Source organism: Kwoniella botswanensis, chromosome 1 (assembly GCF_036426115.1).
Source record: "Kwoniella botswanensis chromosome 1, complete sequence".
NCBI lineage: Eukaryota > Fungi > Basidiomycota > Tremellomycetes > Tremellales > Cryptococcaceae > Kwoniella > Kwoniella botswanensis.
This window is the reverse complement of record NC_088599.1, coordinates 9861371-9887136: the sequence shown is the minus strand read 5'-3', so window position 1 is coordinate 9887136 and position 25766 is coordinate 9861371. Positions and strand designations below refer to the sequence as shown.

The following is a 25766-nucleotide window of genomic DNA, read 5'->3' as shown; positions in this document are numbered from 1 at the left end:
AAGGTGAAGAGAGGTGAGAATCTTGGTTGTTGGGGGAAGATGTAGGTTGAAAATCAAGGGTTGATCTGTCTGGTTGCTTTGATTTTTTATTTATGATTTTTGATGGAAACTCGAGTGATTTGGGTGGAGCGGTAACGACGAGGTGAAGAAGTGCGCCTGTGTTGTTGATGAGTAATTATGCTTATGCGCTTAAATTCCGATCCGGTCACTTGCGTACTCTTGCGATCATTCTACACATGACCTGATGAGTGCTGATGATGATGATGATGATGATGATGAGCGATGAGATGATGAGTATATGCTGTGTATCTGTATGTATGTATGTATGGATCAAATTTGCTACAAAACTTGTGGAATACTTTCCGCTTCTTTTCGTACGAGAGACAGCGAGCGCTGTTGTTGGTAAGCTGGTATGTATTTGGTAGAAGTGTAGTAGAGTAGTGGAAGATGAGAAAAGAAAAGGGCAAGGAAAGGAACACGAAGGTTTAGCTTGTACGATTGCATCCCAGCACACCCTGAACATCGGATGTATATATCAACGCATAAAAGGAGAACAACGATTATCGAGTTACCTTGGTTAGCGCCATTTTAACCTACTAGGTTATGACGTCTTAAAACCTGTTTTAGCGCTTCTACCGAAATATCAAAACGCAAAGGGAGCAACTGCTGGTGGATTTGTATAAAACATATCTCGCATTTGTACTTTGTTCAACTGTTATTTGTATTCTTTTTTTTCCTATTCAATTATCCAATGATTTGTATTCCACCTTGTTGTTCCTGCTTCTTCCGACCTTCCTCCCCATTCAATCTGACTCATCAAGCATCCAAGACACGGAGAGCGCATCCATGTTTCGTTTGGCATTCCTTAGTTTATTCCCGATGACATGTAACAGTCGGATCGGGTTGGTCATCGTTACAAGCCTTCTTCCACGCCTCCTGTTCTCTTCTTCTCACTCGTCATTGTTGGGTCATTGCCCCTTGATCCTGATCTACGTCATGCATATTTCCCTACTTCCAATACGCCACCTGCTGCCTCCGTGACGGTCGGAAGATTACACCGTCTGTTAATTCCCCGAATTCTTTTACCAAACGGCCGAAGTGGCGTTCTGTTAGCTGATTTGCTGCCGACGGTTGAATCTGGGGAAAGCCCTTACGTAAAACACCAGTCTCATGACGATGACATGACAAAACGCGTCGATTGATGGGTTTGTATTCAAGGAATGTGTTCAAGTTGAATTGAATTGGATTGAAATGCTCATTGTAATCACCTTCCAACCGTTCATAACTCGCACCCCATACTTGCCAACTTGTACATAGACAGGGCAGCTGCCTCAGAATCACCGCTTGGAGATGCCGAATATCACAATAAGTATCATTTTTGGACTTGGACTTGAACTTCTGTACACTAACATCTGATTCTCCTTTCACGTCCGATTAAGAGCTCCTCGAGGTGTATCAACACTAGAATTCGATCCCGACCAAACGACCATAGAGGATCTCAAAATCCTCATTTTCTCTTCTACCGAGATCCCACCAAGCGAACAGGAATGTACGTTGTTTGTCATTTTGGTTATTTATTGTCCTTCCCTTTTTCATTTTCATCCAAAGCTAAGGATTAGCCTAGCCCACCCTTAAAAATAGCATGTAAATGGTGACTGACTTTTTATTTCACTATTGGCTATTTAGTGAAGTATAGTTACCCACCTAAAGCGTTACCCGGTTCAAACAATCAACAGAAACTATCTTCGATCCCGATAACCAAAGGTGAACAGATAATCGTTATTTCCCTTCCGCCTGCTACATCTTCAGCTCAAACCTCCACTTCCACTTCGTCCACCACAGTTGGTGCCGGACCTACGGTCAAAACGCCTACACCTGCGCCTTCCATCAAAGCTATCAACGAAACTATATCAGCTCCTTCACCCATCCATCCCCCTCCCCGTGCCGAATCTCCTTTAAGTCAGAATGATATACCGCTAGAAACGAATGATAGTGTCGCCTTACCAGGTAGAGATGCAGGATATCTCCAATTGAGGGTAGTACCGGATGATAATTCCTGCTTGTTCAGCGCAATTGGAGTGGTCTTCGAAGGTGGTATCGAAGCGGCTCAAAAGCTAAGGAAAGGTAGGTCACACCCTTCAGCTGTCTATTCGGAAGGAGTCCCAAGCTGATGAGACACATCACTTTTCAGTTGTTGCCGATGCTATAAGGGATGATCCTTTCACATATTCAGATGTCATGCTGGGGTGAGCTGCGCATTGAACATAGGCCTACAAAAAGGTGTACAGCTGACATGGTGTATATAGCCAACCAGCCGATCAGTATATAAATAAGATAAAGAGACCAGACACATGGGGAGGGGCCATAGGTGAGTAGCTATCGGATGAGTGAAGACGTCTCATCCAAAGCTGATGAGGCCTATGCTAGAGCTATCGATATTCTCAAAGCAGTGAGCTGCACGTATTTGACTGGTACAACGAGTTTAGCTCATGATGTTATTATTAGCTATAAAACCGAAATATCGTCTTTCGATGTAGCTACAGGCAGATGTGATAGGTTCGGGCAGGATGAATACGATTCAAGGTCAGCTATGCAAATGCCCTCCAACCGTATTGGAAGATTTTCAGCTAATCGTACGACTATCTCATCTCAGGTGTCTTCTCGTGTATTCAGGTATTCGTAAGTTTTGCTCCCTCGTCTTACCAGATCTAATTCCTTCACATCGATATCTTCTATAATGATCCTTGTGTTCATGTTGATTCCTCGCTTACTTACAATCATCCATATTCATGTAGACTACGACGCTCTCACTCTCTCTCCTTTACCTTCATCACCTCCCTCATTCCACACTACCATCTTCCCCATAACGGACTCTACGATCTTGCCGACCGCTCAGAAATTGGTCGATCAACTAAAAGCGAGACATTATTATACTGATACGTCAACATTCGATTTGAGATGCCAGATATGCGGGGAAGGGTTAGTAGGTGAGAAAGGAGCTAGGGAACATGCTACGAAGACTGGACGTGAGTATCACATACTCTGCCTGAGACTGAGATGTTATCTGTCATCTTTGCCTCTTACTTGATCAAAGATGGATGAGAAGCAGTCTTTTTATCATCTAACATTGATATCTCTCATCCGAGCGCACCCACTCAATCCTCAAAAAAGTAATGCTGAGTCGTCATTTTCTGTTTTGATACAGATGTGCAATTCGGTGAATACTAGTTTGGATCAGAGACCAAGAGTATCAGGGGAAATTATCGGAACCATATGTTGTTTGTTATCCATCATCAAATTTGATCACCAATTGTATGTCTTCCATGATATCAGGTGTGACTTCATATCATCATTATAAAATGTCGTGCGACCAGGAAGACAATCATCCATATAAGTTGTAACGTGAAGCTACTGCTATTTGTAAACAACCAATGATGTTCATGTGTTATACTTGGGCGCTTGTTTGAACTGATCTCAATTGAGCAAAATATTCATGCATTTGAATGTCATATATGTATGTATGCGATTTCCACGAATCGATAATTTGTGATGAATGAACAATCATTTTCCTCAACCAAAAAGATCTATTTTATTCTAACCATTTAATGTGAATTTGTGTAAATACTAGTATAACCAATTCAATACCCATAAACCAATCAAGATCAAACCTAATTTGATTGAATTATGTTGTTGAGCCAAAGTGCGTATGTTGGTTATGATACTCAATAAAGTCTGATCTTTCCATTGTCTATCTGTCGCTTGATAACCCGCTACAGATGGTCGGCCAGTCATTGACGCGGCAGTAGCTGCCATCCACTATTTAAGACCAACAAAGTCAGTTTGGTGTTCAACAAGCTTAGTGAAGAGGAATAAGTTTCGCTCACAGCTGGCCAACTCTCCCTTCGTTCCATACCTTCACTCTGTGGTAGTTCCAATCCTGGTATCTCCTTTTTAGCCTGATTCATCAAGGGTATACTCTCGGGTATACCACCTTCCGCACCGTCTTTAGGACCTTCCACAACGGCATGTACGACCGCGCTCGTCGTTCCATTTCCACCAGCTGTGGTGGTAGCGACACTAGCACTACCATTGGTGGATGTAACAGGTAAAGGTAGGTTCTTCTTTTTTCCAACTAAATATTCGGTAATTTCGCCCGTAGCACCTGATACTCTATAACTCAACCAGATGAAACATATACTCGAAATCACCAGATTAACAGGTCTCCATCGAGTCGCTGGAACAACTAATAATATCGCTTTGGTATCGGAAGCCAACCAGCCGTGGAATTGGAGAATGAATGTTTCCAAGGAACATTGTCCGATGAAACAGAATAATCTTGATGAGGTAGATCGTAGTAATGGACTGGCGTTTCGTAAGAAGACAAAAGCCATGATGGGTATGATACAAACAACCGAATGGTAATTGTTGTAGATAAACTTGTTTTCTAGGGATAGCTGGAACCAGAAATACCATATCATACCCAATACTGATCCTACCATCGTAGCCGTTCTGGCAGTGTTGAACCAAGGTCGTTCGGGTATTTGGTATTCTTTCATCTTGATGTATCCGTAGGCACAGAACATACCCGCCCAGACGATGTATAGATCCAATGTCACACGGAAGGACCATTCTTTCGCTGACCATTCGATTCGGAAGATGGCATTGAGTGCCTTGAAGATGTATGCCATGAGGAAGGTGTAGTGCATGAAAAGTGTGACTAGACCCGCACAGGCGAATAGCTTGGCGACTAAGAATGTTGGTCTCTCATTGTATTTCGATCCAATCATCATGGTAAAGTAGATGATGATATACCACCAACTGACCAAAGGAGCGAAGTAGTAGAAAGCGTAATCTGTATTCATCGTGTAAGGTAGTACGACCGAGAGAAGGTTGAGTCGGACAAGGACCATGGCTACTCGCTGGAACCCGAAATCGCCTTTCTTGTAGTCTGATAAAGTAGGGTCAGTCAGTATTACTTTGCGCTGAGACCATGAGGATCCAAGGATACATACAGAAGAAGAAATGACCGTCTACAGGAAGGACACTCAATCAGCATATGTCCCCCAACATCATCATATCTCTGCACTCACATCCAGTCATGAACAAGTAAGACGCTACCAATACTCTGATAGGATTATATATGCCCGATATCTTCGAAGCACCGAAGAAGTGGTAAATCAGAATAGCAACTATAAGTCAAATCCTTTCATCAGCCAAATCATCACGGCACACGTAGATATACTTTTCACTCACTCTGCATCCATCCTTTCCATTCATCCGTTATATCCCTATTCAGGAACCCTAAGTCTTTTCCGCCATTCTTCATTGTCGCTAGACCGGCGACCAAAGCTGCGAATGTCAAACCACCAAATATCATAGCATCGTAATCTTTCTGTTCCTTGAGGAAGACCGTCGTTCGATCCGCTATGAACAGATAACCCATGGCTAATCCGAAAGTACTGAGTGCAGGAGCGATATTCGATGAAGGGAGGTAGGTCAATATAGGTGAGGAAGAGGCTATACAGCAATCGAAGAATCAGCCTCTGTCCCATCAAGATAGATGTCGAGTCAGAATTGTAACTCACGTAATCTCGAAGCGGCCAACATGCCCACAGGAGCCCAAATGACCAATAAGAACAATATCAACGTCTGAACCGGTGCAGTCCAATCATATCGTTTACAGCAAGTTCCCGTCGCACCATCTTTCCTCATTATATCATTACATCTCCAACTTAACAGCAATTCAGCCTGTTTGTTCATAATCTTATCTGAAAAATGTAATCCATCTTCCGTCTCTTCATCTACCAGCAGATCGTTCAATACCGATGGGATGATCACAGGAGGTGGATCAGGGTGAGTGAGTCGAGCGTATAAATCGGCATTCATAGCTTCTACGTCGGTGTGCATGATCGTCTCTGCTCTTGAAGGTGATAATTTCTCATGTACCGGATTAGGTATAGGTAAGAAGATGACTGAATCGGCAATTGAGAAGTCCATCGCTCTACGTTCGACTCGTGTATCCCGACTGGTAAGATTCGAGTTGAGAGAACGTCGATATTCGATAGTTGGAGCTGAAGAGTCGAGCGGTAGTAATCCAGGTAAGATCACACCTGATCCCAACCTCATGTCGTCCCAAGGGTTCATCAATGCCGTTTTGGGTGATCCTTGATTTTCCTTGAGTGATTCAAACGTATCATGGATCATTCCTCCCCAAGCTGCCAAACCACCCGAAGAGGGATTCCGAAGATACCATAATCCTGAGCCCATCACAAGTAAAGAGGCAGGTTCAGATCTTCCACCTGATAGTAATGAAGCAGTCTTGCTGGTGTTCAAGTATGGATCCCTACAAGAACCTCTATATCAGCTATCATGCCAAGCCATTTTCGGACTAGCTGAACTCACCACCAAAATTCCAACTCCAATTGCCCGTTCCCATCTGGATCAACTAAAGATAAACTTCTATCTGTATGTTTTTCCCCCTCCACCTCCCAGGCCTTTGATACCCCTCCGACTGTCCTAGCAGCCGCGAAATACAGTTGTCGAACGGTTGAGTCACCCACAAAGAGGGCCGTACGTTTCTGGTCATATGACGAGGCGAAAGGTGATTTGGGAGTGTTGGCTCCTGGTATGGAAAGACATTTCTGGAATTTCGCTCCGGATAGAGGTAAATGGAAGCATCCTATGATTAGGTTGTACGATATATCAATCAATTGCTGCAAACAAGCCCGTATGGATATCATGAAGCAGAAGGTTTGAGAGAGATTACTCACCTTCAGGTTGCCAATTCCTCCATGTTCCAGGATCCAACCATTTACCTGTCCCAGAGTTGAGTAGAGCAGAACAGTGATATGGATCTGACCAATCTATATCCATCGATTACCATCAGTTTCATCTCTGTTCTTACTACAGAGTCTGAGTCTTTGTTCACAACACATATTACTCACCTAGGAACATGTACCTCAAAAGATTACCCAAAACTACAGCAGCGACCAACGTCGCACAAGCATAAGTGTACCAGAGAGGATTCAGCTTCCCACTTTTCGCTTGTTTGGTATTCGTCGTGGAATTGGTATTTGATCCAGGCATTTTGGGTGCGGCACCTGACTCTCCCTTTTCTACAGAGTATTGGTTATCCGTTTGTTCTGTGATTGAGTTGGGGTGCCGCGATATTCGACGTGAGAGGAATGGTCGTATTTTGGGCGAAAATGAATGACAAGATATGAACAAGTAGGAGTATGAAAAACTACGGTGAGACAGGCTCTCGCTCCAAAGGCTGTGCTGATGGGGTGGTTGTGATTATTTTAGGAGATTTTTATGTTGTATTGATTCCTTTGATTGAGGGACGTGCGTTGATGGCACAGATGGGGGTATCACACTATCACACGCGGTCTATCAATGTTCACCGCGAGTCATACGTCGTTGAAATGACTCGAGATCATCCACGAAGACGTCTTGAGGGTGGATTTGGGTATCTATGCAAGTATATGGTAGAGGTAAAATCTCGTGTGAAGAGCTATCTTGTTGGGTGTGAAGTGGTGGATGAACTTAACTTTGGCGTTTTTAGTAGCTTGTTGGTGTCCAAAGATCATCGCGTATTGATGCCACGTTTACCCGTGTCGATCTCTTGCTCTATCACTTTATTCGCTTCCACAAACCTTCATGCACGATAGATCTTCTCATGCAGTCATTCACGAGGTATTTCAAATCCTATGCATCAGATCCTATTCCTATGTTCTACTCTTTGCTCACTCCTCTTCCCCCTTCTCTGCGCTTGCATCTACTCGTATATAAAGTATATATAAGATGTTTTTAATCATGCGAATATCATGAAGAATAGAAAAAGTATCGTCATAATCCGTCATCCACACATAACATATGAGTCTATCAGACTATTTCCCTTCTTATAACTCATCGTGGCTGAAAGGCTGTTGGTCGTCATCGTATGATGAACCACCGGCACCACCATAGAGTTTAGCGGTGATAGGCTGTTGAAAGTCACATCGTATGATCAGCACTTGCTCTTTACCCATACATTTGAAGCTATCATCAACTCACAGCAACAGCAGCTTGAAGTTCAGATAATTGATCCTCGTAATCTTCAGCTTCAGCTGATGGGTTCTCCTCAAGCCATTCGGTCTTTTCCTTGATAGCTGAGAGGATAGTCTCCTTGTCATCTTCCGATAGTTTACCACCGAGACCTTCTTTATCGGCAACTTGGGACTTCATAGAGTAGACAAAGTTCTGGAGGGAGTTTTGAGCTTCGATCTTCTTCTTGACAGCGGCATCTTCATCAGCAAATTCTTCGGCTTCTTGGACCATTCGCTCAATCTCTTCGGCTGACAATCGTCGTTTGTCGTTGGTGATGGTGATAGACTTGGATTTACCGGTTCCCTTGTCCATAGCGGATACCTTGAGGATACCGTTGGCGTCGATTTCGAATGTAACTTCGATTTGAGGGACGCCTCGAGGAGCAGGTGGGATATCGTTGAGATCAAATTCACCAAGGATGTTGTTGTCTTTGGTCATGGATCGTTCACCTTCGTAAACTTGGATTCGTACGGTAGGTTGGTTGTCGACGGCGGTGGAGAAGATCTGAGACTTCTTGGTTGGAACAACAGAGTTTCGGCCAATAAGTTTGGTCATAACACCTCCGGTAGTCTCGATACCTGCGATACATGATCAGCTTGATCTTCCTTCGAAGGAGATGGGAGAGTGCAGAACCTACCGAGGGTCAAGGGACAGACATCGATCAAAAGGACACCACTGCTTCCCTCTTCACCGGAAAGGATACCACCTTGAACAGCAGCACCGTAGGCAACAGCTTCATCAGGGTTGATACCTTTGGAAGGTTCTTTACCATTAAAGTATTCCTTGAGGAGTTGTTGGACTTTGGGAATTCTAGTGGAACCACCGACAAGAACGATCTATAGGCAATCACGTCAGTTATCCGCAGTTAGAGTATTGCAACGAATCCAACTCACATCATCAATTTCTTCCTTCTTAACACCGGCATCCTTAAGAACTTGTTCAACGGGTTTCATGGTCTTTCTGAAAAGATCCATGTTGAGTTCTTCAAATTTAGCTCGGGTGAGGGTCTAAACAACGAAGGTGACATCAGCTTTACTTCCATTGATGTGAAACCGGCTATTTTGACTTACCTCCGAGAAATCGTTACCACCTTCGAAGGCTTCAATCTCAATCTTAGTACTCATTTGAGAAGACAAGGTTCTCTTGGCCTTTTCAACTTCTCTCTTGAGTTTACCCATAGCTCTGTTGTTCTTGCTGACATCAACGTCGGTCTTTCTCTTGTATTGTTTGACGAGGTAGTCGATAACTCGGTTGTCGAAATCTTCACCACCCAAGTGGGTATCACCGGCAGTAGCCAATACTTCAAATACACCATCTTCGATGGAAAGGAGGGAGACATCGAAAGTACCACCTCCGAGATCGTAAACAATGATTTGAGATTCAGCTTTACCAGTTCGGTCAAGACCGTAGGCTAAGGGGATTGGTCAGCACAGGAATGCTGAGGCATCCAGATGAAGAGATGGAAACTCACCAATAGCAGCGGCAGTAGGTTCATTGACAATTCGGAGAACGGTAAGACCAGCGATGGTACCAGCATCTTTGGTAGCGGATCGTTGGGCGTCATTGAAGTCTGAACACGATGTCAGTTGATGCTTCACGAAGATGTATTGTGCAACTCACAGGCAGGGACAGTGACAACAGCGTGAGTGACTTTGTGACCAAGGTAAGCTTCGGCGGTCTCCTTCATCTTAGTCAAGACCATGGCGGAAATCTCCTCAGGAGTCTACAAAATCAACAGAGTCAGTTGTACGATCGATAACTACCTATAAAATCGAAGCAACTTACAAATTCCTTAAGGTCACCTTTATGGTTGACTTGAATCATTGGTTTTCCACCTTTGTTAACAATCTTGAAAGGCCAGTGTTTCTGATCCTTCTTGACATCAGCATCATCCGCCGATCTACCGATCAGACGCTTGGCGTCGAAAACGGTGTTCTCGGGGTTATTGGAAGCTTGATTCTTAGCTGCGTCACCGATCAATCGTTCTTCTTCTGTGAATGCTACCCATGATGGTGTGATACGGTTTCCTTGGTCGTTGGCGATGATTTCTACTTTTCCACCTTTATGGACACTAAGGGGTAGGTCAGCCGATGTTCTCCAGGAAACAAAGACAAGCAGACGACAATAGGAGGCAGATTAGGAGTCAAATGGAGGGAAAGAAGGGCAGTGACTGGGATGTTTTGAGATGAACGATGGCAAAATCAAGAGTGACAAGGGGATGAAGAGCGACATTTCGGTCATAAGACTAGACAAAGGAATCCAAAAGAGAGGAAGATGATACTCACGCAACACAAGAATAAGTCGTACCCAAATCAATACCAATGACAGTGCCAACGTCTACCTCCTTGTCCTCAGCTCTGACCTGATGACCAACAGGTAAGAAACAGATGACGGCGATGAGGACGAAAGCGAATAATGTTATTTTTGACATCAACGACGAAGACGTTGATCGTCTCGACGGACGGATTGTTCTTCTTGGATAAGCCATCTTGTTGGACCTATACTGAGTGGCGTTAGTTGAAGAAGAAGAGAAAAAGAAATAGATCAAATCACAGTTGAGATATATTTTTATGGATGATCATGGAAGGTGACTCGCTGGAACTCATCCACTAGGTGATGAGCTGGAACTTTGTTCGTTCAACGTGGCACACATCACTGTTACGTGTAGTTATCAAGTTGTAGCAGAATATTCTCGACGCGTTTACCTTTCTTTTTGTTAGTCCCACCCACTTTAAGTCGACTTTCCGTCGGTAAGTCTCCCTGTCCTCCTCATTCACTCGCACGCACCAGCAATTGCCAGCAACATGCAACATGCAACATGGACAGGTCGAAGACGACAACAACTAGACAGTAATCCTATCCACTCAATTGATTGCACCGTACATCATCCCCTCACGGCGACACTGCATAGCAGACGCCAGAACATTCTGGCAAGATGTACTCGACATTACAGCGACTCAACCACATATCATCCCTAGCTACCACCTATGTCATGATCCTTCTAGGGTTGATATCAATAGCTTCATTCCTTTCACTCCCTTCGGTTGATGTAGGTAAAGTGGAGATCAAAGATCTGATCGTGTGAGTCAATCAATATACGCCACTCTGTAATTCACTTCTCTTGCTGAGGAAATGATGGATTCACCGTGTATAGCCAAAAAGGTAGGTTGAGAAGATGGGGAGCAAGACAAGAAGAATTAGCATCATTGAAATTCGATATCCGAACCGATCTGAATCCCTTACTCAACTCGTATAATACCAAACAACTTTTTATCTACCTCACTGCATCGTATGAAGAGCAAAGTACGGGACATACACACGATGTCGTACTTTGGGATAGGATCATACAGAGAGCTGAGATTAGAGATATAAGAGCGGTAGGTAATAAGTTACCAAAAGCGAAAGTGGGCAGGAAAGGTAGAGGTAATGTGAGAGTTGAGGAGGCAAAGAACAAATATCAATGGAGAAATCCTTCGGGTACTTTCAAGTGAGCTGAGTGTTTCTCGGGAGACGAAGAATACAGAACTGACGGAACGCGATTAGGGATGTCGAATATGCCAATATGACTTTACATTATTCCCTCATGCCTTATGTTGGTATACTCTCTTCAGGCGTGGCTGCTACTGCTCAAGGACCGGTGACGATACCAGAGTTAATAAAGAGATAGTGTGAGTTGTTATCATCCATTTCCGCATAAACAAAAACGCTGATAAGATGAGTTATAGTTCATATTGTACAGTTCATGCATTATATACATGTTCACCTGCCAACGGGACATTACACTGTTAACCTCACACATCTCTTCTCTGCCTTGACATGGTGCGTATGAACATGAGCTGACAGAAGGACATACATATATCTTCCATCATGAGATCTCTTGAGCGGGTCCAAGCACATCATGGCTTAAGTTAATGATTGAAAGAGGCCTGTGCGTACCATTAAACACTAAAGCCAACCTCAGTCGCGTCAGCAATCACCCATCCTTCTACTTCTTTCTTCTTTCTTCTGTCCGTACCATCGTTCCTCTTTCCTCGACTTCTCACTCATTGACTTGCTATCGCTATCATCACGAAACACCATCACTGTCTATCATCATGCCACGTTCGATAATTCGTTCACCTGGCCAACCCACTACCACAATCAAAACAGTGACAAAGACAGTGACCACCGGGTCCCAAACCGAGATCATCACTACGGCCATGACTACCACCATCATTCGAAAAAATGAGTGGACCGAATAATCCGACAGTAGACGATCCTCTATCGACTTGAGCGAAGAGAGAGATCCTTTCCGAGGAGATATTCAACAGGCTGGTCACGTCAGCGGCGATTGTGTTAGACTCTTCGAAACCATGTCAAGCACTGCTGCTGTTTCTTTCCTGGCCGCTGTCGCATCTCAACCGCTAAGAGATAACGGAAATAATGGAAATAGCGAAAGATGGTTTGTGGAGGCTGAGAAAGATGGTGCAATCCTTGGGTTCTTCAATGAAACCATGAAAAAGGATAAGACTGTGAGTTTCTTTCGTATCGTGCATTACTGATTCAACCGATGAGTGACCCGTTTCATCAGATCATTATAGTTCTCGCAGTTTGTCTTGTTATATCTGTTGCTTGGCCGTCAATAATGGACTGATCGCTGATCGGAGGCATAGGATTGGAGCGGTTTCAGATCCATTTACAAGATGAAGCGACATATCACCTAACAGAAATTACTCGAATCCTATGCGGAAGACCACTATGGTAAGTGAGCCAATGAATAATTGAGCCTGTCAATGCTGTTCGCAAGCTCACTTTCCCCGACACCTAGATACATTGCGACTCTTGTTCAACGGCAGCAGATTGTTTGCTCTGGACGAACACACGGCCAAGATGGAAGAAATGGCAGCTGGAAAGGCTTATGAGATAGAAATCAAAAACGAACAAGTTGTGAGCGGGATCTTTTGGTGGGGCAATAGATCAGGTTGACAGTCACTATATGGTAGGGCGGCCTGTTTGGCCGTGTCTTTCGACGAATTTTGAAAGGTGGTCCTAGATTCGATCTCAACAATGATATCTGAAAAAGGAAGGGTTCCCCCCGTAGGTATTATATCCTTAGCACCTTCGATGACTCTATGAGCAAGCTGAGTGTACCTATCGACAAACAGGCTCAAATGTCTCTCAAAAAAGCCAATGATTTCTCCCGTAGTACGATTTCCATTACATCAGTGTATGCCAATAGTAGTTCATGAAATTCTGCTCAACATAGATGGCTTCAGCTTCTCTACTGATCCATCAGATCTACTTATCTGACATTGACATCCATATTGAACACGTACCATTCCGGAAGTCGATGGTGGTCAAGCAAGATGACATGGACCTTCCTCTTATACACGGACATGGTCCGTGCGCTGCTGGCTGATTGCGGCTGATTGTACAGGTACTATACACACAGACGTACGTATACGCGTCTGTGCGATGTTAGACAATACACAATACACGCCTTGAACATCTGTTGATGTCTTCTTCCTTTTCCTATCATCTTTCCTTGTTTCTTTCCTCCTTCATCTGTCAGCTTAAATCCCATAGAGCACTTCATCCAAATAATCATACTTCAGCTCACACTATCAAGACAACCACCATCATCACATAAACATGTCGGGTAGCGACAGCGATTCTGAACCTGACGTTGAAGGTTTGAAGGAGGTAGGAAAGGTGAGTTCGCACATCGTCCTTTCCTTTCCTTTCCTTCGAGTACATCTGTTGATCTCCTTCTTAGCTCATCATAGAGATCCACGTAAGTCAAACCATGTCCCTTGTAGGTAATGATCGTGACATGCTTCTTATTTCGTTTTCTATCCTTGTAGCCGACAGACGATAAAGCTTCAGTACCGTTCAAAGTCGTACCAACTACGAAGTTCAGCCGAATGTTCACAGCGTACGAGGATAAAGTCAACGTACAAAAAGGTGAGTCAAGCAACTGCTAGATGCCCCGAATACTTCCGCTTCAATCGTATGAAAAATTGATACTGATAGATCCTGTCTAGGTGCTTACAAGTATACATACGATGGGAATAGGATTCACCGAGACGATAATACCACTCCGAAAATGTTGGAATTCAAAATTGGGAAACAATATGTTGTGGACGCTCATCTAGAACAAGTGAGTCATCGTTGAAAAACGGATGCCTTCAGTGTTTGAACAATATGCTGATCATGTGATCACCGACATATATAGCTAGGAGGAAGTACAGGATGACGACGGATGGGTAAGGACATTTAGCGAGTTACGAACACATTTGTATAGTTCCACCATTCATCAGTAAGACGATAAATCATGTCAACGATCCTCAGTATATTAGTATATCCTATTTAAGTTAACCATATGAGATGCACTATCAGAGCTGAAATGTGTTATATTGGTCGTTGCATGTCGTGTTCTTCTATGGCTACAAGGGTAATAATTATGATATATCTAAAGCTGACCTCCACAGATAACCTTCTTCTACTTGTTCATAATGTTGATGCCCTGAAATCACGTTATTAAAGATTATATGGTGTGTGTATGTGTTAAGAGAATTGACTGAAAGAGAAAAGGATTTAATCGGGTGATGGGAGATGTTATTATTCTGAAATTCGCAAAGCACAAGTCAGTCATATCATACAGAAAGGAAACCAATGGAGAAACCGACTAACCATCTAAATTCCATCACCCGCTAGACCGTACCTCTTCCTCCTCTTCGTCCACCCGAGCACATACCACAGGTGATGAAGTTCCAGATGGCGATTAAGACGGCACCGATACCTCGGAAGATGGCGATGAATACGGAAGCGATTGCGCTTACGACGCTTTGAGAGGAAAAGAGAAAGTCAGTAAAGTTTATAGGGACAGTAGCAGAGTTGAAAAGAAGACGATACGAGATAAGAAGGAAGGAGAAAGAATACTCACGCTGATAGACCGTTAGCTATGGCTGAAATGATATTACCCATTGTGAAGTTGTGATGTTATGTTTGTTGTTGTTGAGAAGGAAGAAGGAAAATAAGAAGGTGGCAACGAATATGATGGGTTTATATATCTTATGAGTTTGGAGTAATGAGTGTGGGTTTTTTTCTTGACTCCGAAAAAAGTTTTGATGTTTGTGATGTGTGGTGACGTTAATGTCAATCAAGGGTATGACGTCAATCTATATTTGTCCGTCTACAAAGGACAAAAAAAGGTGCGGAGGATCAAAGCTGAAAATGGAACTTGCTAGAGCTATATCTTCTGAGGATGCGGATCTAAAACGGTCCTATAGTCTTTCTACACATGGTATGACATCGGTTGTCATGCATGATCGCATGATTCCAGCGTAAAATATCAAGGTATCAAGGTATGAAACACACAACACCAAAAGACGTTCCTTGGGTTAGTTCGACTTGGCGGAGGGACTAAGAGAGTCGAGAGCAGAGGGTTCTCACCTAAACGGTACCTTTGACATCATACATGGTGGCGCAACCATTTGAGCTTGAAACTGGTAAGGATCTTTATGGGGCGGTGATGCTTGCACCGGCGGCAGGTGATTTCCAGTGTAGACTTAGACGTATAACCTTGTTTTCCACCTGTTGTTCCTCAAGTGGAGTTTGTGAAAGACCAAGAATAATAAAACACCCAAAACCCTGAATAAATGATTTTGTATGGAAGCTGGAAGGGCAAATACGTCATGATCGTCATTCCAGCCAAGAATGTTTGAACAATCGGTTTTAACCGAAGTGCTTAAATACTTCTCTTCGTGAAAAGCGCTGAAATGATCAATAGGAACGAGATTCAGTAGACTCACTTGAGGTGAATTCATGATAAGAGGCACGTTGATGGTGACGTCCTGCTGCGCATGAATCTAGATGGATGTAACATGTGTGTTAGCATCGCAGGTTTGTACTTTTCAAACGGGTGGCAAAGGTGGTAGGCAAATCATTGAAAAACATCGGTACATCACCTTCATGTTTTTTTGGCGAAGCCACCAATGTATGGACGTCAGATGAACATTTACACTGCGCATCAGAATGGTTCGAAATAAGTTGACACCTCCTAGTCGAATGTTCATGCAACTACAGCTCCGAGTTGCAGCGGAGTTGAGGTGCTCCATGTGGTGGGCGACAGACCACTCGGACTTCTCCGCCCTTGGCCCACCATGTTTATCTACGATTTTCGTGCCAGCTGCTAATGTTGGGAGTTTTTATGGGTTTATACTGAACATTCAGGCCTCATCCACCCAACACATCTAGTCTTATAGGCACTGGAAATCATCCCTCGAGAACCTGTTGCTCTAATCATACGCTATGGCACCTTTTACAAGACAGCCTTCCAACAGAGAGAAGTACCGTCAACATGCTTTGGACCTTATGAGTGCTCATCCACTGATTGATACTCATGTTGATCTACCTTTAATCTTGAGAGCAGTCAGTAAGTGTTGAGGACGAGTAGAATGACATGATGACATCAGTCAGCTCATACTGATATCGATTATAGATCGAAATCCTGCAGAGGCTGCTGAGCAGATAGCAGGACCATACCCTGGCCATGTCGATGTTCCGAGAATGAGACAAGGCAAATTGGGCGGGATCTTTATGGCTGTTTGGCTACCTTGTAGACCGGGGACAGACTACTGTCTACCTAGTGATGTGAGTGTAACCACCACTATCAAGTAGCTTCCTTTCCGAAAATACCAGTAGACAATCACTGATTTGGGGTTTCATGCAGGATGTGAGAGATGCGTTGGAACAGGTTGATCAGATTCAACTCATCATGCGAGAAAAGGTGAACCAAATCCCACTGATACAAATCATATATAGAGAAGCAATCTGACAGAAAGATAGGATTTTCAATATGCTCGAAGCTCAGAAGACACTTTGAAAGCTTTCAAGGCTGGTAAATTTGCTACTTTCATTGGTGTTGAAGGGTGAGTATCAATATGCTCCTGGTTGTCGTTTCAGACAAAGTGTATGCCAACACACATGGTGTTGTTGCTCAGAGGTCATATGCTCGGTAATTCGCTTTCGATTCTACGTATATGGGCACAATTGGGCGTGAGGTATATAACCCTGACACACACGGGACATAATGGTATGTCGACGGAAGAACATGCTCTCTGTCCCATACGCATTCTTGCTGATTATTGTTTGTTTTAGCTTTCGCTTCCTCAGCTGGTAGTGGAGATCCTCTTGATCCGGTACATCCAGGAAATGGTCTATCGGAGCTAGGTAAAGAGCTGATCAAAGAGATGAATCGAACAGGTAGTGAGTCCAATCCCTTAGTTGTACATTGACGGGCTCACTAAAAATCGCTTGATTGGTACAGTCATGATTGATCTCTCTCATGTATCCGATGAAACGATGAGACAGTCCATCCAACTGTCCAAGGCGCCCGTCCTATTTTCTCATTCGAACGCAAGAGCATTGTGTGATCATCCTCGTAATATCCCAGATGACGTTTTGGACATGATAGGCAGTGAAGAAGGGAAAAACAACGGTGTGATGTGAGTGCATCTCGCCATACTAATTCCAACTAGATTGCTGATCAGATTATACGATGTCAGACACTGCGTGTTTTGTGATAAATTCGTTGGTCTCGAAGATCCCACTTTGGAAAAAGTAGCAGATCATATTGAGTATATAGCTAAGAAATGTGGTAAAGCTTATGTGGGCATAGGATCCGATTTTGGTAAGTACTCGTAATTGGCTTCTCTTCCCTCTTTCCAGGCTATCATTCGTGGCATGAAGCTATTAGCAGCTGGGCTGATCGTTATCAATGGTATATAGATGGCATAGATTATAGTGTCGAAGGGTTAGAAGATGCTACCAAGTATCCCGATCTCATATCAGAGATGATGGCCAGAGGTTGGACGGATGAAGAGATTATAGGTCTGATGGGAGGAAATCTGATGAGGGTAATGGATGAGGTAGATCGAGTACAACAACAATTGAAAGATCAGAAACCTTCAGGCGCAGTATACGATCAAAGGACGGATCTGCCTGGTATATGGTTGGAAAACTTACCACAGTTGGCGAGAACGCATCTAGCAGAGAGGAATAAGTAGTAGTACAGCAGATAATATAGTAGATGCAACCGTGTGAAAGTTGATTTGACCGACATGACGTTTGTTTGGCTCCATTTCCAACACTGAACCATTCGATCGAAATGCAAATACATTGATCCTGTATCAACCTCACTTCTGTACAACTGACGACTACTACTAGCATAATCATCAAACCTATCCGTTCTTTCCCCATGAGCACCGCACCCCATCATGAAACGCAGGAAACCAGCTCTGATCTCAACAGCTGAACCACGTAAGTCACTATCTTGATTTCACTTTGTTCCCCCTGAGATACGTCAACTGAAACGTCTGGCTTAGTGTCAGATGACGAATTCATCGCCGAATCGAAAGCATCAGCAAAAGCTTATGCAGAGGTACAGAAGATCCAAGCTGAGCGCGATAGGATCAAGGAGGACAATAAGGAGAGGAAGAAAAGGGGGGAACAAGCATTAGCTCTACCCAAATTACCTGGAACGAAACGGAAATCCGAAGGTGTCGTTAAAAAGGATGGATACGAGAGTAGTTCAAGTGAAGATGAGGACGAAGAAAGTTGGCTGGAGTATGGGGAGGGAAAGAGGGTGAAGAAGAGGAAAAGGGATGAAGATCTGAAATATGAAGGTCGTGAGCCATCAGTCGTCTTGAGAATCCTCTATCTTGCATAAAAGATGCTGATGTAGGAATTATAGAGGTCATTCTGCCTTTCAATCCCCTCTATCATCTCTCAGGTGAGTGATGCAGCTTTTTGAATGACAGAGTCCTGCTGACAACAATACTTGACAGGTCTGCCGGATCCAGAAGGTAAAGCGTCAGAAGCTCAAGCAGCCAAGCAGAAGATCATCGACAGGTTATCCGGGAGAAAGTCAACTTCTAGTCCTGTCAGGAGTTCGCCAATACCAGCAAGCAGTAGTAGCCCCATGAAGCCATCCCTCAGTACAGGGATATCTAGCCAGGATACTGACGATAACGAGGATGAAGGGTTACTTGAAGAAGAAGCTCCGGAAGGAGACTATGATGATGAAGAGAATGAGGTGATTGTGCCATGGGGACATATGGTCGAGGTAGTAGAAGGTAATGGAGCTGAGATAGAGGAAGAAGGTGTATATTCTGAGGATGAAGAGCTGTTTGCTAGTGAGTCAAACAATCGTTGTCCCTGTACAGTCATAGTGACATATCCACTCCCTCAGAAACGCATGCCCAGCCTAAAGCACATAAATCGACATCGCGAGATCGACTTGAATTGGATGATCTACCTCCTTACAGACCGACTTTTCCTTTCACCGACGAGCAAGCCAAAATAGGTTCATATCCCTTAGATGACGAAGCAACAGATATAGCCGTTCCTCAAACGATCAATCGGTTCTTAAAGGCATATCAGCGGGTCGGAGCTAAATTCCTCTATGAACATTACAAGCAAGGAATGGGAGGAGTATTAGGAGATGACATGGGGTAAGTCCACCTCAGTCAGAGAGCTTATGCTGATATGATTTGCGACGACAGTCTTGGGAAGACCATTCAAGTCATATCCTTTGTGAGTGAGAGTTGTTCGACTTGCGCTGATTAGATAGCTCTCCGCCATTATGCGTAAAACAGGTACTTCAGCGGATCATCAAAGGCGGAAAAGAATGATACGACAATCCAGTGAGAATCTCAATCCACGCTATTGGCCTACAGCTCTTATTGTATGCCCAAAATCTTTGGTCGGAAATGTAAGTCTTGTTTTTGAGTTGCTGAGCTGATAGATCTTAGTGGAGCAGGGAGCTAGATACTGTGAGTATCTTTGGTTCAAAATGTCTTAGGCTCATATGTCTCGTAGTGGGGCTACTTCGAATATGCTATTTGGAGATCCGACAACTGGTCAGATGTGCGAAGTTCATTCATACAGGGATTTCATGACATCAGTGAGTCTTAGATGGTACAACCACCGGCTAACAATGATCAGTCTTGACTTCCTACGATACTGCACGAAATACCATCGAACACCTCAAGAGTATGCCTTTATCGTAAGGCCCCATAATATCAATACCCATAGATTCCACAAGCTCATGAATACTTTCTAGCGTGGTGATCGTCGACGAGGCTCATCGGATGAAGGAACCTCGAGCACAAGCTACTTTAGCCCTGAAGTCTATCGACTGCAAGATCTGTTTTGCTTTAACGGGTACGTTGGTGCAGAATAGGATGGACGAGATGTGGAGTGTGCTAGACTTTGTGAGTCCTACGTGTGACATCTCTTTGTCCGACACTGATTCCTGATAGACTCACCGCGGGTGGGCTGGTACTCTCAAAGAATGGAAAGAGTTCGCTGTCAATCCTATCAAACGAGGGCATAGACACGAAGGTACTGCTGCAGAAGTAATCACAGCAATTGTGAGTGTCTCCAATCGCACCAAATGCGACGCTGATATCCTGCTAGATGAGACTTGGTGTTATGACACAGAAGATTTTGCCTCATTTCTACTTGAGACGAGATAAGCGTTTGATCGCTCATGAAGTGAGTAATTTTGGCAGAGGTATTGGTCGACAAGACTGACTAGATTCTTAGCTTCCGGAAAAGCGGGATATGGTGGTCTTTTGCCCTTTGGCAGAGATGCAGATCTTCGCATATCGCAACCTCATAGCATCTGAGGGTGAGTATACCTCACATACACTAAACGCTTATCTATGCCCTAGACATTCAATTCTTGCTACGGCGCAACGATCCATGTGAATGTGGATCAGGCGAAAAGTGAGTTTTAGGTCATTGACGAAGCTGACAAATAAGGCGAATCAAATGCCATCATCCTGAAACGTCGGGAGGTGAGAAAGTCAATGAAGTGCTATTGAAAAAGTAAGTCTTGTGGTGATCCCTCGTGAGCCTGCTACTGATCTGGATGTACTCCGATAGTCTAGCTGCGTGCAAGAAAGCTGCCAATGTAAGAGAGTCTCAGCTTGCTTTTGAGGCTGATAGCTAACCTTCTCTACAGCATTTCGGCCTGCTTTACCACGGTAAGTAATTCTTCAACATGTAGAAGTTAAATCTCTAACGGATCTTAAAGCGAAAGATGACTCGCCCCATACTGTGAGTATACACCTGATGTCTGTAAGGAATCAAATATGCTGAAAGTTAACACATAGCGGGCCATTAACCGACACTTCTTCAAGATATGTGTAAGTAAGGGTTCTTCGAAGGTAAGGTGTTGAGCTGATTCTGCCTGACGGAACAGACCGGACAGGATTACGATTCCAAACGACATAATGTCGTGCAGGCTGCACTGTGAGTGATTATTATCATGCGCGCCAGATCGTGTCATTGACCAAGGAAAATAGGGATCCTGGAAACTGTGGAAAGTGGACAGTACGTTCGCTCTTACAGATCCATCAGGGAAATTGAGCCGGTCTGATTCTTGGCTAGCTTCTCGAACAAATGCTGCTTCAATGGCGGAACGATCCTGATGACAACAAAGGTCGGTGTTTTCTATATTGTACAACAAGTGGCTAACTGACTGAATACCTTCCAGTCTTGATATTCTCAAACTCGGTACGATTGCTCAAGATGATCTCCGAATTCATCTCCACTTCATCTACATGTGAGTCCCAATAGGAGGAAGCGTGTTACCACAGCTCATGAGTCTTGCAGTGGCTGGATTTGCATTTGACATGCTCACTGGTGAAGTGGGAAATACCGAAAGAATGGACATGGTGGATCGATTTCAAGATCGAAGTCAAGATCATTTTGTACTGCTCATCAGTACCTTAGCAGGAGGTGTGGGATTGAATTTGACAGCTGTGAGTGACTCAATTCATCAAGCAGAGCTGACTGCTTAGGCGAATAAAGTAGTCATTTTCGACCCGGATTGGAGTGAGTACACCTGGACGTTGACTGAGCTGACATTCAGATCCCGCCAATGACCTTCAAGCGATGGACAGAGCATTTCGAATAGGTCAGAAGCGTACTGTGTGAGCTATTCAGCATACGAAATATAGGCAGAACTCCAAGCTGACAAGCTCAATGCAGTGATGTATATCGTCTCATCGGACAAGGTACCGTCGAAGAGCTCATGTATGAAAGACAGAGTGAGCGAGATCCCTCGCTGGTATTGTATGTGTATTGATCTTAGTGCCGTAGTCCACAAACAGCAAAGATCCCGACAGTTGAATGACGGTACTTTCGAAAGCCGTATTCATCAAGGTTTTGATGGGGCCCGAACAGAGAAAGACCAAGGTGAACTCTTCGGTATACAGAATATCTTCCGCTTCGACCCGAGGGGTTTCGTATCTCGCAATGTGAGTATATCGTCTCTCAATAGCCCAGGAAATAGTTGCATACTGATGAATTAACAGATAGAACGAGTTAGACAAGCAGAAGATCGGTTTGTACAGGATCTTATTGAAGCTGAATACATTGACTCCGAGGGGGAAGATGAAGATGATTCGGAAGTAAGTATTCCATCCTCTTCATCGGAAAGACATTTCCCATCTCGCTTACTGAGTCCCGGGATCTCCAGGACGAAGCTGGCAAAGCTATGAAGAACGAGCGGAAAGCACGAGATCTGCATAGAGCCCACTTGAGAGCTGCTAGTCAGAGAGGTGGCGAACATGACGCTGTATCGCGGAGGCGAGAGGAAGATGTCGTCAATGATATATTGGGTCATGGTAGTATTAGTAAGTCACATCTTTGGCCAGTGAAACCTCCAACGCGCACTGATGAGACATTTTTGCCAGGTGCAAAGAAGGATAATGACGATATCCTACAAAAGTTGGGTGTCAACAGTGAGTTGTAAATCCCCTGACATCTCGACCTCATTGCTAAATACTTCTACGAGCAGCTCGGATACATGAACAAGCGTTCCGAGATTCGCCTGAGGAAAGAGCGATCTACGACATTGGGGTACAGGTCAGTTGTACTTTTGCATCTTCAGTCAAATACAGCTTGCTTACTAGGATCGACACATTCAGGTTCTCCGTGATAATCCGGATCTAGCGAGGAAGATCAAGGCGAATGATCTAGGCAAGTTAGGTCGTTCAGTCGTAAGACGCAAGAAGGTTATCGATGCGGATAATGCTCATGATGCCGAGCCATGGAAAAAGAGAATACAAGAAAGAACGGAGAAAGCTAATTCAGAAACCTCGAAAGAAGCCCAGAGGGTTTTGGCTGAATTGAGCGATTGATCAGTGGGCAGTGTGACATATATTTATATCCTGCATTTATACCCAGATGTATGCCTCATCAGATATTTTGGTATCCTAATGTCAATGGTATATACCTTTAATGTATCTTGATATCTTCCATGATACATCGAAAGGAAGAAATGTAAAAAACCCATCTATGAATTGTATTTACTCTAGTTTATTCTATATACATATAAGTATCCTTGTATGATGTTTTACTTGAACCCGAAATGAAAAAGAGATTGTATCCGTCCGTAGATACCTTGAATGGTATATTTTGTTTTTCTATCTAGTCTTGAACACTCTATCAGGTACATTCTCACCATCTATATGCCTTCTTACATTCTCACTCCTCATGATAGCATTGGGATCGACTCGTTGAAGTACCGATCTGAAATCGTTGAATTTGGGGTAAATGACCTCTAGATCTTTGGGTCGAAGTGAATGTTGTTTGGCCCAGTGAGGTCTACCACCGTGTGAGGCAAGGAGAGAAGCGAATTTTTCGTGGAATTTACGGTATGGGACTGCTAAACCGTATGGTCTGATACACACACCATGAATCAGTTAAGAAGTAATCATGAAGAATAAAGATTGAGGTAAACTCACCGATAAGTAACGACACCAATCCAGCATGTCTCCCTTCCGTAACTGGGACTCAACCAGATATCATCCTGAGCGGACCATCGGATTTCTATAGGGAAATGAACTCGTAGTCCATCATGATCTGCTGCCTCTTGGTCTAGCCATACTCGCATTTCTTTCAAACACTGTTTAGCTTGGGATGCATCGATAGCCCATTCGAGAGCGTATTGAGGGAACTATGTGAGAAACGATGATAATGAGTTGAGTCGCTTGTGGGAAGAGGGAATCGATAGGTGGAAGATCGAGGTGTAAAGGGGGAAAGGAGAGAAGCTTGAGTTGAGACTCACCAAACAGTCGAAATTCAAGATCTTGTACCCATCATCCACTACTTCACTTTCCTGTTTGGACAACCACCATGCCCATCTACCGACGAATGGAGTAAATGAAGGAAATATACGGGATACGAAGAGGAAGAATTGGGTAACATGGAAGCCGAGGATGTGAGCGAGGAGAGAAGCAGTAGGTTGAGCAGGCTAAACAAAGGTCTGGATCAGCTTCTGCGTCTACTGTGCAAGATGTTCAGAGTAGTATGGTATAACTCACTTGATAAGTTCTATTGGCTCTACCAACTATCATCCCTTTGCCATCAGGGTACCACCATACTCTAACGTGTTCAGCACTTTTCTTGATCTCATCCAGATTATCCAATACCTCGTCGACCGACTGAGGTTCTTTTGTCTCTTTCAATCTGAAAGCTTCCTCTACCTCAATTTCAACTTCCAACATCAATCCAGTTGCGCCTAATCCACATAAACTAGCTTTGAACAGATCGGGATCGTCGTTAGGAGACACCTTGACGACGGGTGCACCAGGTAATGGCAATACCAAGACCAACGATCGAACATGCTGTGATAAGACTGGGAAGGTAACACCTGATCCGTGGGATGCGGTCGATATCAATCCTCCGATCGTTTGATCGGATATCGATCCGATGTTGGGTAGAGCCAACGGAGGTGATGTAGTTGCCAGGGAAGAATGAACTTGATGAAGGGTAGTGCCGGCCATGAAAGTTGCAGAATGTTTTTCGTGATTGATCTGATAGAGCAACAAAGTATGATAATCAGTATATGACGATGTATACGTATCGTCATTTCAGGAAATGAGTTCAAGTATCAACTCACTTTGACGACACCTTTCAATCCTTCCATCCTGATCAACCATCCATTCGTACATGCCAAATCGGATGGCGAATGACCCACACCAACAGGATGCACTCTCGCACCTTCCCTTCTGGCCAACTCGATGATCTGTCTACACTGCAATGCCGTCGTAGGAGCGAATACCCTCTGAGGTTGACATTTAAACGTTTTTGCCCAATTGGTAAATGTAGCTTGAGGTGAGGAGGTCGGTATCGATATGGATTCGAGAGATTGTTGTAGTTGCTGCGACGATACAGCGCCGAGATCTTCGGACATGATGAACAGACACTATCCGATATGCAAAGGAAGTTGGAAAGGGTATGTGCGCTTGAACGATGATACTGATGATCGTTTTGATGATCAGATCGGCCGATTGTCAATTATCGATCAGTCGATGATCTCTCTGAAAGCCGTTATGCTGTATGCTGATATTTTTGATAGTAGCGATGAGGATGGGTGTAGGATGTCAGATCGACAGCTTGATATATTCTCAACGAGGTATATGTGAGGAGGAACAAGGATGACGGGATGGATGAATGTGTATCCGTTTGATCGATGGCGATTTTCAGTTGAATTCCTAATTTTCAATAATGTTGGGTTTATTTACCTATTTACCTGATTACTCAGACCCAAGAACCCTGAATCAATTAGACACCGTACTCGTACCCAGTACCCCCGTTCACCGTTCAATCCGGACTAT

At 43.9% G+C, this 25766-nt stretch overlaps 9 protein-coding genes across 9 annotated transcripts; 6 read left to right on the top strand and 3 right to left on the bottom strand.

Annotated features, from left to right (window-relative positions):
• Positions 1-1350: 1350 nt before the first annotated feature.
• L199_003740 (uncharacterized protein) lies at positions 1351-3228 on the top strand (the record flags this gene model as incomplete). The annotated part of the gene is made up of 10 exons (XM_064889469.1): positions 1351-1369; positions 1442-1549; positions 1687-2124; positions 2192-2246; positions 2307-2368; positions 2428-2449; positions 2506-2583; positions 2654-2679; positions 2796-3026; positions 3206-3228. The coding sequence occupies 10 exons, from the start codon at positions 1351-1353 to the stop codon at positions 3226-3228; spliced, it is 1062 nt and encodes a 353-aa protein (XP_064745541.1).
• A 396-nt stretch (positions 3229-3624) lies between these two features.
• On the bottom strand, positions 3625-7086 carry L199_003739 (uncharacterized protein; the record flags this gene model as incomplete). The annotated part of the gene is made up of 9 exons (XM_064889468.1): positions 3625-3816; positions 3885-4948; positions 5013-5030; positions 5091-5189; positions 5254-5517; positions 5586-6343; positions 6403-6679; positions 6771-6863; positions 6945-7086. 9 exons carry the CDS (start codon positions 7084-7086, stop codon positions 3625-3627), a joined length of 2907 nt encoding a protein of 968 aa, XP_064745540.1.
• Positions 7087-7901: 815 nt separating this feature from the next.
• On the bottom strand, positions 7902-10576 carry L199_003738 (chaperone DnaK; the record flags this gene model as incomplete). The annotated part of the gene is made up of 9 exons (XM_064889467.1): positions 7902-7985; positions 8056-8666; positions 8726-8924; positions 8982-9095; positions 9159-9499; positions 9560-9658; positions 9709-9811; positions 9874-10159; positions 10374-10576. 9 exons carry the CDS (start codon positions 10574-10576, stop codon positions 7902-7904), a joined length of 2040 nt encoding a protein of 679 aa, XP_064745539.1.
• A 447-nt stretch (positions 10577-11023) lies between these two features.
• L199_003737 (uncharacterized protein) lies at positions 11024-11755 on the top strand (the record flags this gene model as incomplete). Its single annotated transcript, XM_064889466.1, has 4 exons — positions 11024-11169; positions 11243-11465; positions 11529-11575; positions 11632-11755. The coding sequence occupies 4 exons, from the start codon at positions 11024-11026 to the stop codon at positions 11753-11755; spliced, it is 540 nt and encodes a 179-aa protein (XP_064745538.1).
• Positions 11756-12182: 427 nt separating this feature from the next.
• On the top strand, positions 12183-13145 carry L199_003736 (uncharacterized protein; the record flags this gene model as incomplete). The annotated part of the gene is made up of 5 exons (XM_064889465.1): positions 12183-12248; positions 12399-12599; positions 12795-12828; positions 12896-13014; positions 13071-13145. 5 exons carry the CDS (start codon positions 12183-12185, stop codon positions 13143-13145), a joined length of 495 nt encoding a protein of 164 aa, XP_064745537.1.
• A 574-nt stretch (positions 13146-13719) lies between these two features.
• On the top strand, positions 13720-14323 carry L199_003735 (uncharacterized protein; the record flags this gene model as incomplete). The annotated part of the gene is made up of 5 exons (XM_064889464.1): positions 13720-13779; positions 13844-13861; positions 13932-14031; positions 14112-14227; positions 14303-14323. 5 exons carry the CDS (start codon positions 13720-13722, stop codon positions 14321-14323), a joined length of 315 nt encoding a protein of 104 aa, XP_064745536.1.
• A 2057-nt stretch (positions 14324-16380) lies between these two features.
• L199_003734 (uncharacterized protein) lies at positions 16381-18137 on the top strand (the record flags this gene model as incomplete). Its single annotated transcript, XM_064889463.1, has 9 exons — positions 16381-16504; positions 16571-16722; positions 16802-16858; positions 16918-17000; positions 17073-17164; positions 17230-17337; positions 17399-17576; positions 17637-17761; positions 17860-18137. The coding sequence occupies 9 exons, from the start codon at positions 16381-16383 to the stop codon at positions 18135-18137; spliced, it is 1197 nt and encodes a 398-aa protein (XP_064745535.1).
• Positions 18138-18347: 210 nt separating this feature from the next.
• On the top strand, positions 18348-23285 carry L199_003733 (uncharacterized protein; the record flags this gene model as incomplete). Its single annotated transcript, XM_064889462.1, has 32 exons — positions 18348-18390; positions 18456-18758; positions 18824-18862; positions 18918-19265; positions 19322-19583; positions 19635-19665; positions 19892-19904; positions 19951-19998; positions 20077-20137; positions 20195-20345; positions 20394-20504; positions 20551-20628; positions 20680-20764; positions 20808-20840; positions 20934-20964; positions 21022-21049; positions 21101-21122; positions 21173-21195; positions 21252-21284; positions 21341-21390; positions 21444-21471; positions 21529-21580; positions 21635-21703; positions 21754-21906; positions 22013-22073; positions 22132-22190; positions 22243-22400; positions 22458-22553; positions 22622-22778; positions 22839-22886; positions 22943-23010; positions 23073-23285. 32 exons carry the CDS (start codon positions 18348-18350, stop codon positions 23283-23285), a joined length of 2955 nt encoding a protein of 984 aa, XP_064745534.1.
• A 285-nt stretch (positions 23286-23570) lies between these two features.
• Positions 23571-25342, bottom strand: L199_003732 (uncharacterized protein; the record flags this gene model as incomplete). The annotated part of the gene is made up of 5 exons (XM_064889461.1): positions 23571-23826; positions 23892-24103; positions 24215-24400; positions 24471-24962; positions 25049-25342. The coding sequence occupies 5 exons, from the start codon at positions 25340-25342 to the stop codon at positions 23571-23573; spliced, it is 1440 nt and encodes a 479-aa protein (XP_064745533.1).
• Between the last annotated feature and the right edge of the window lie 424 nt (positions 25343-25766).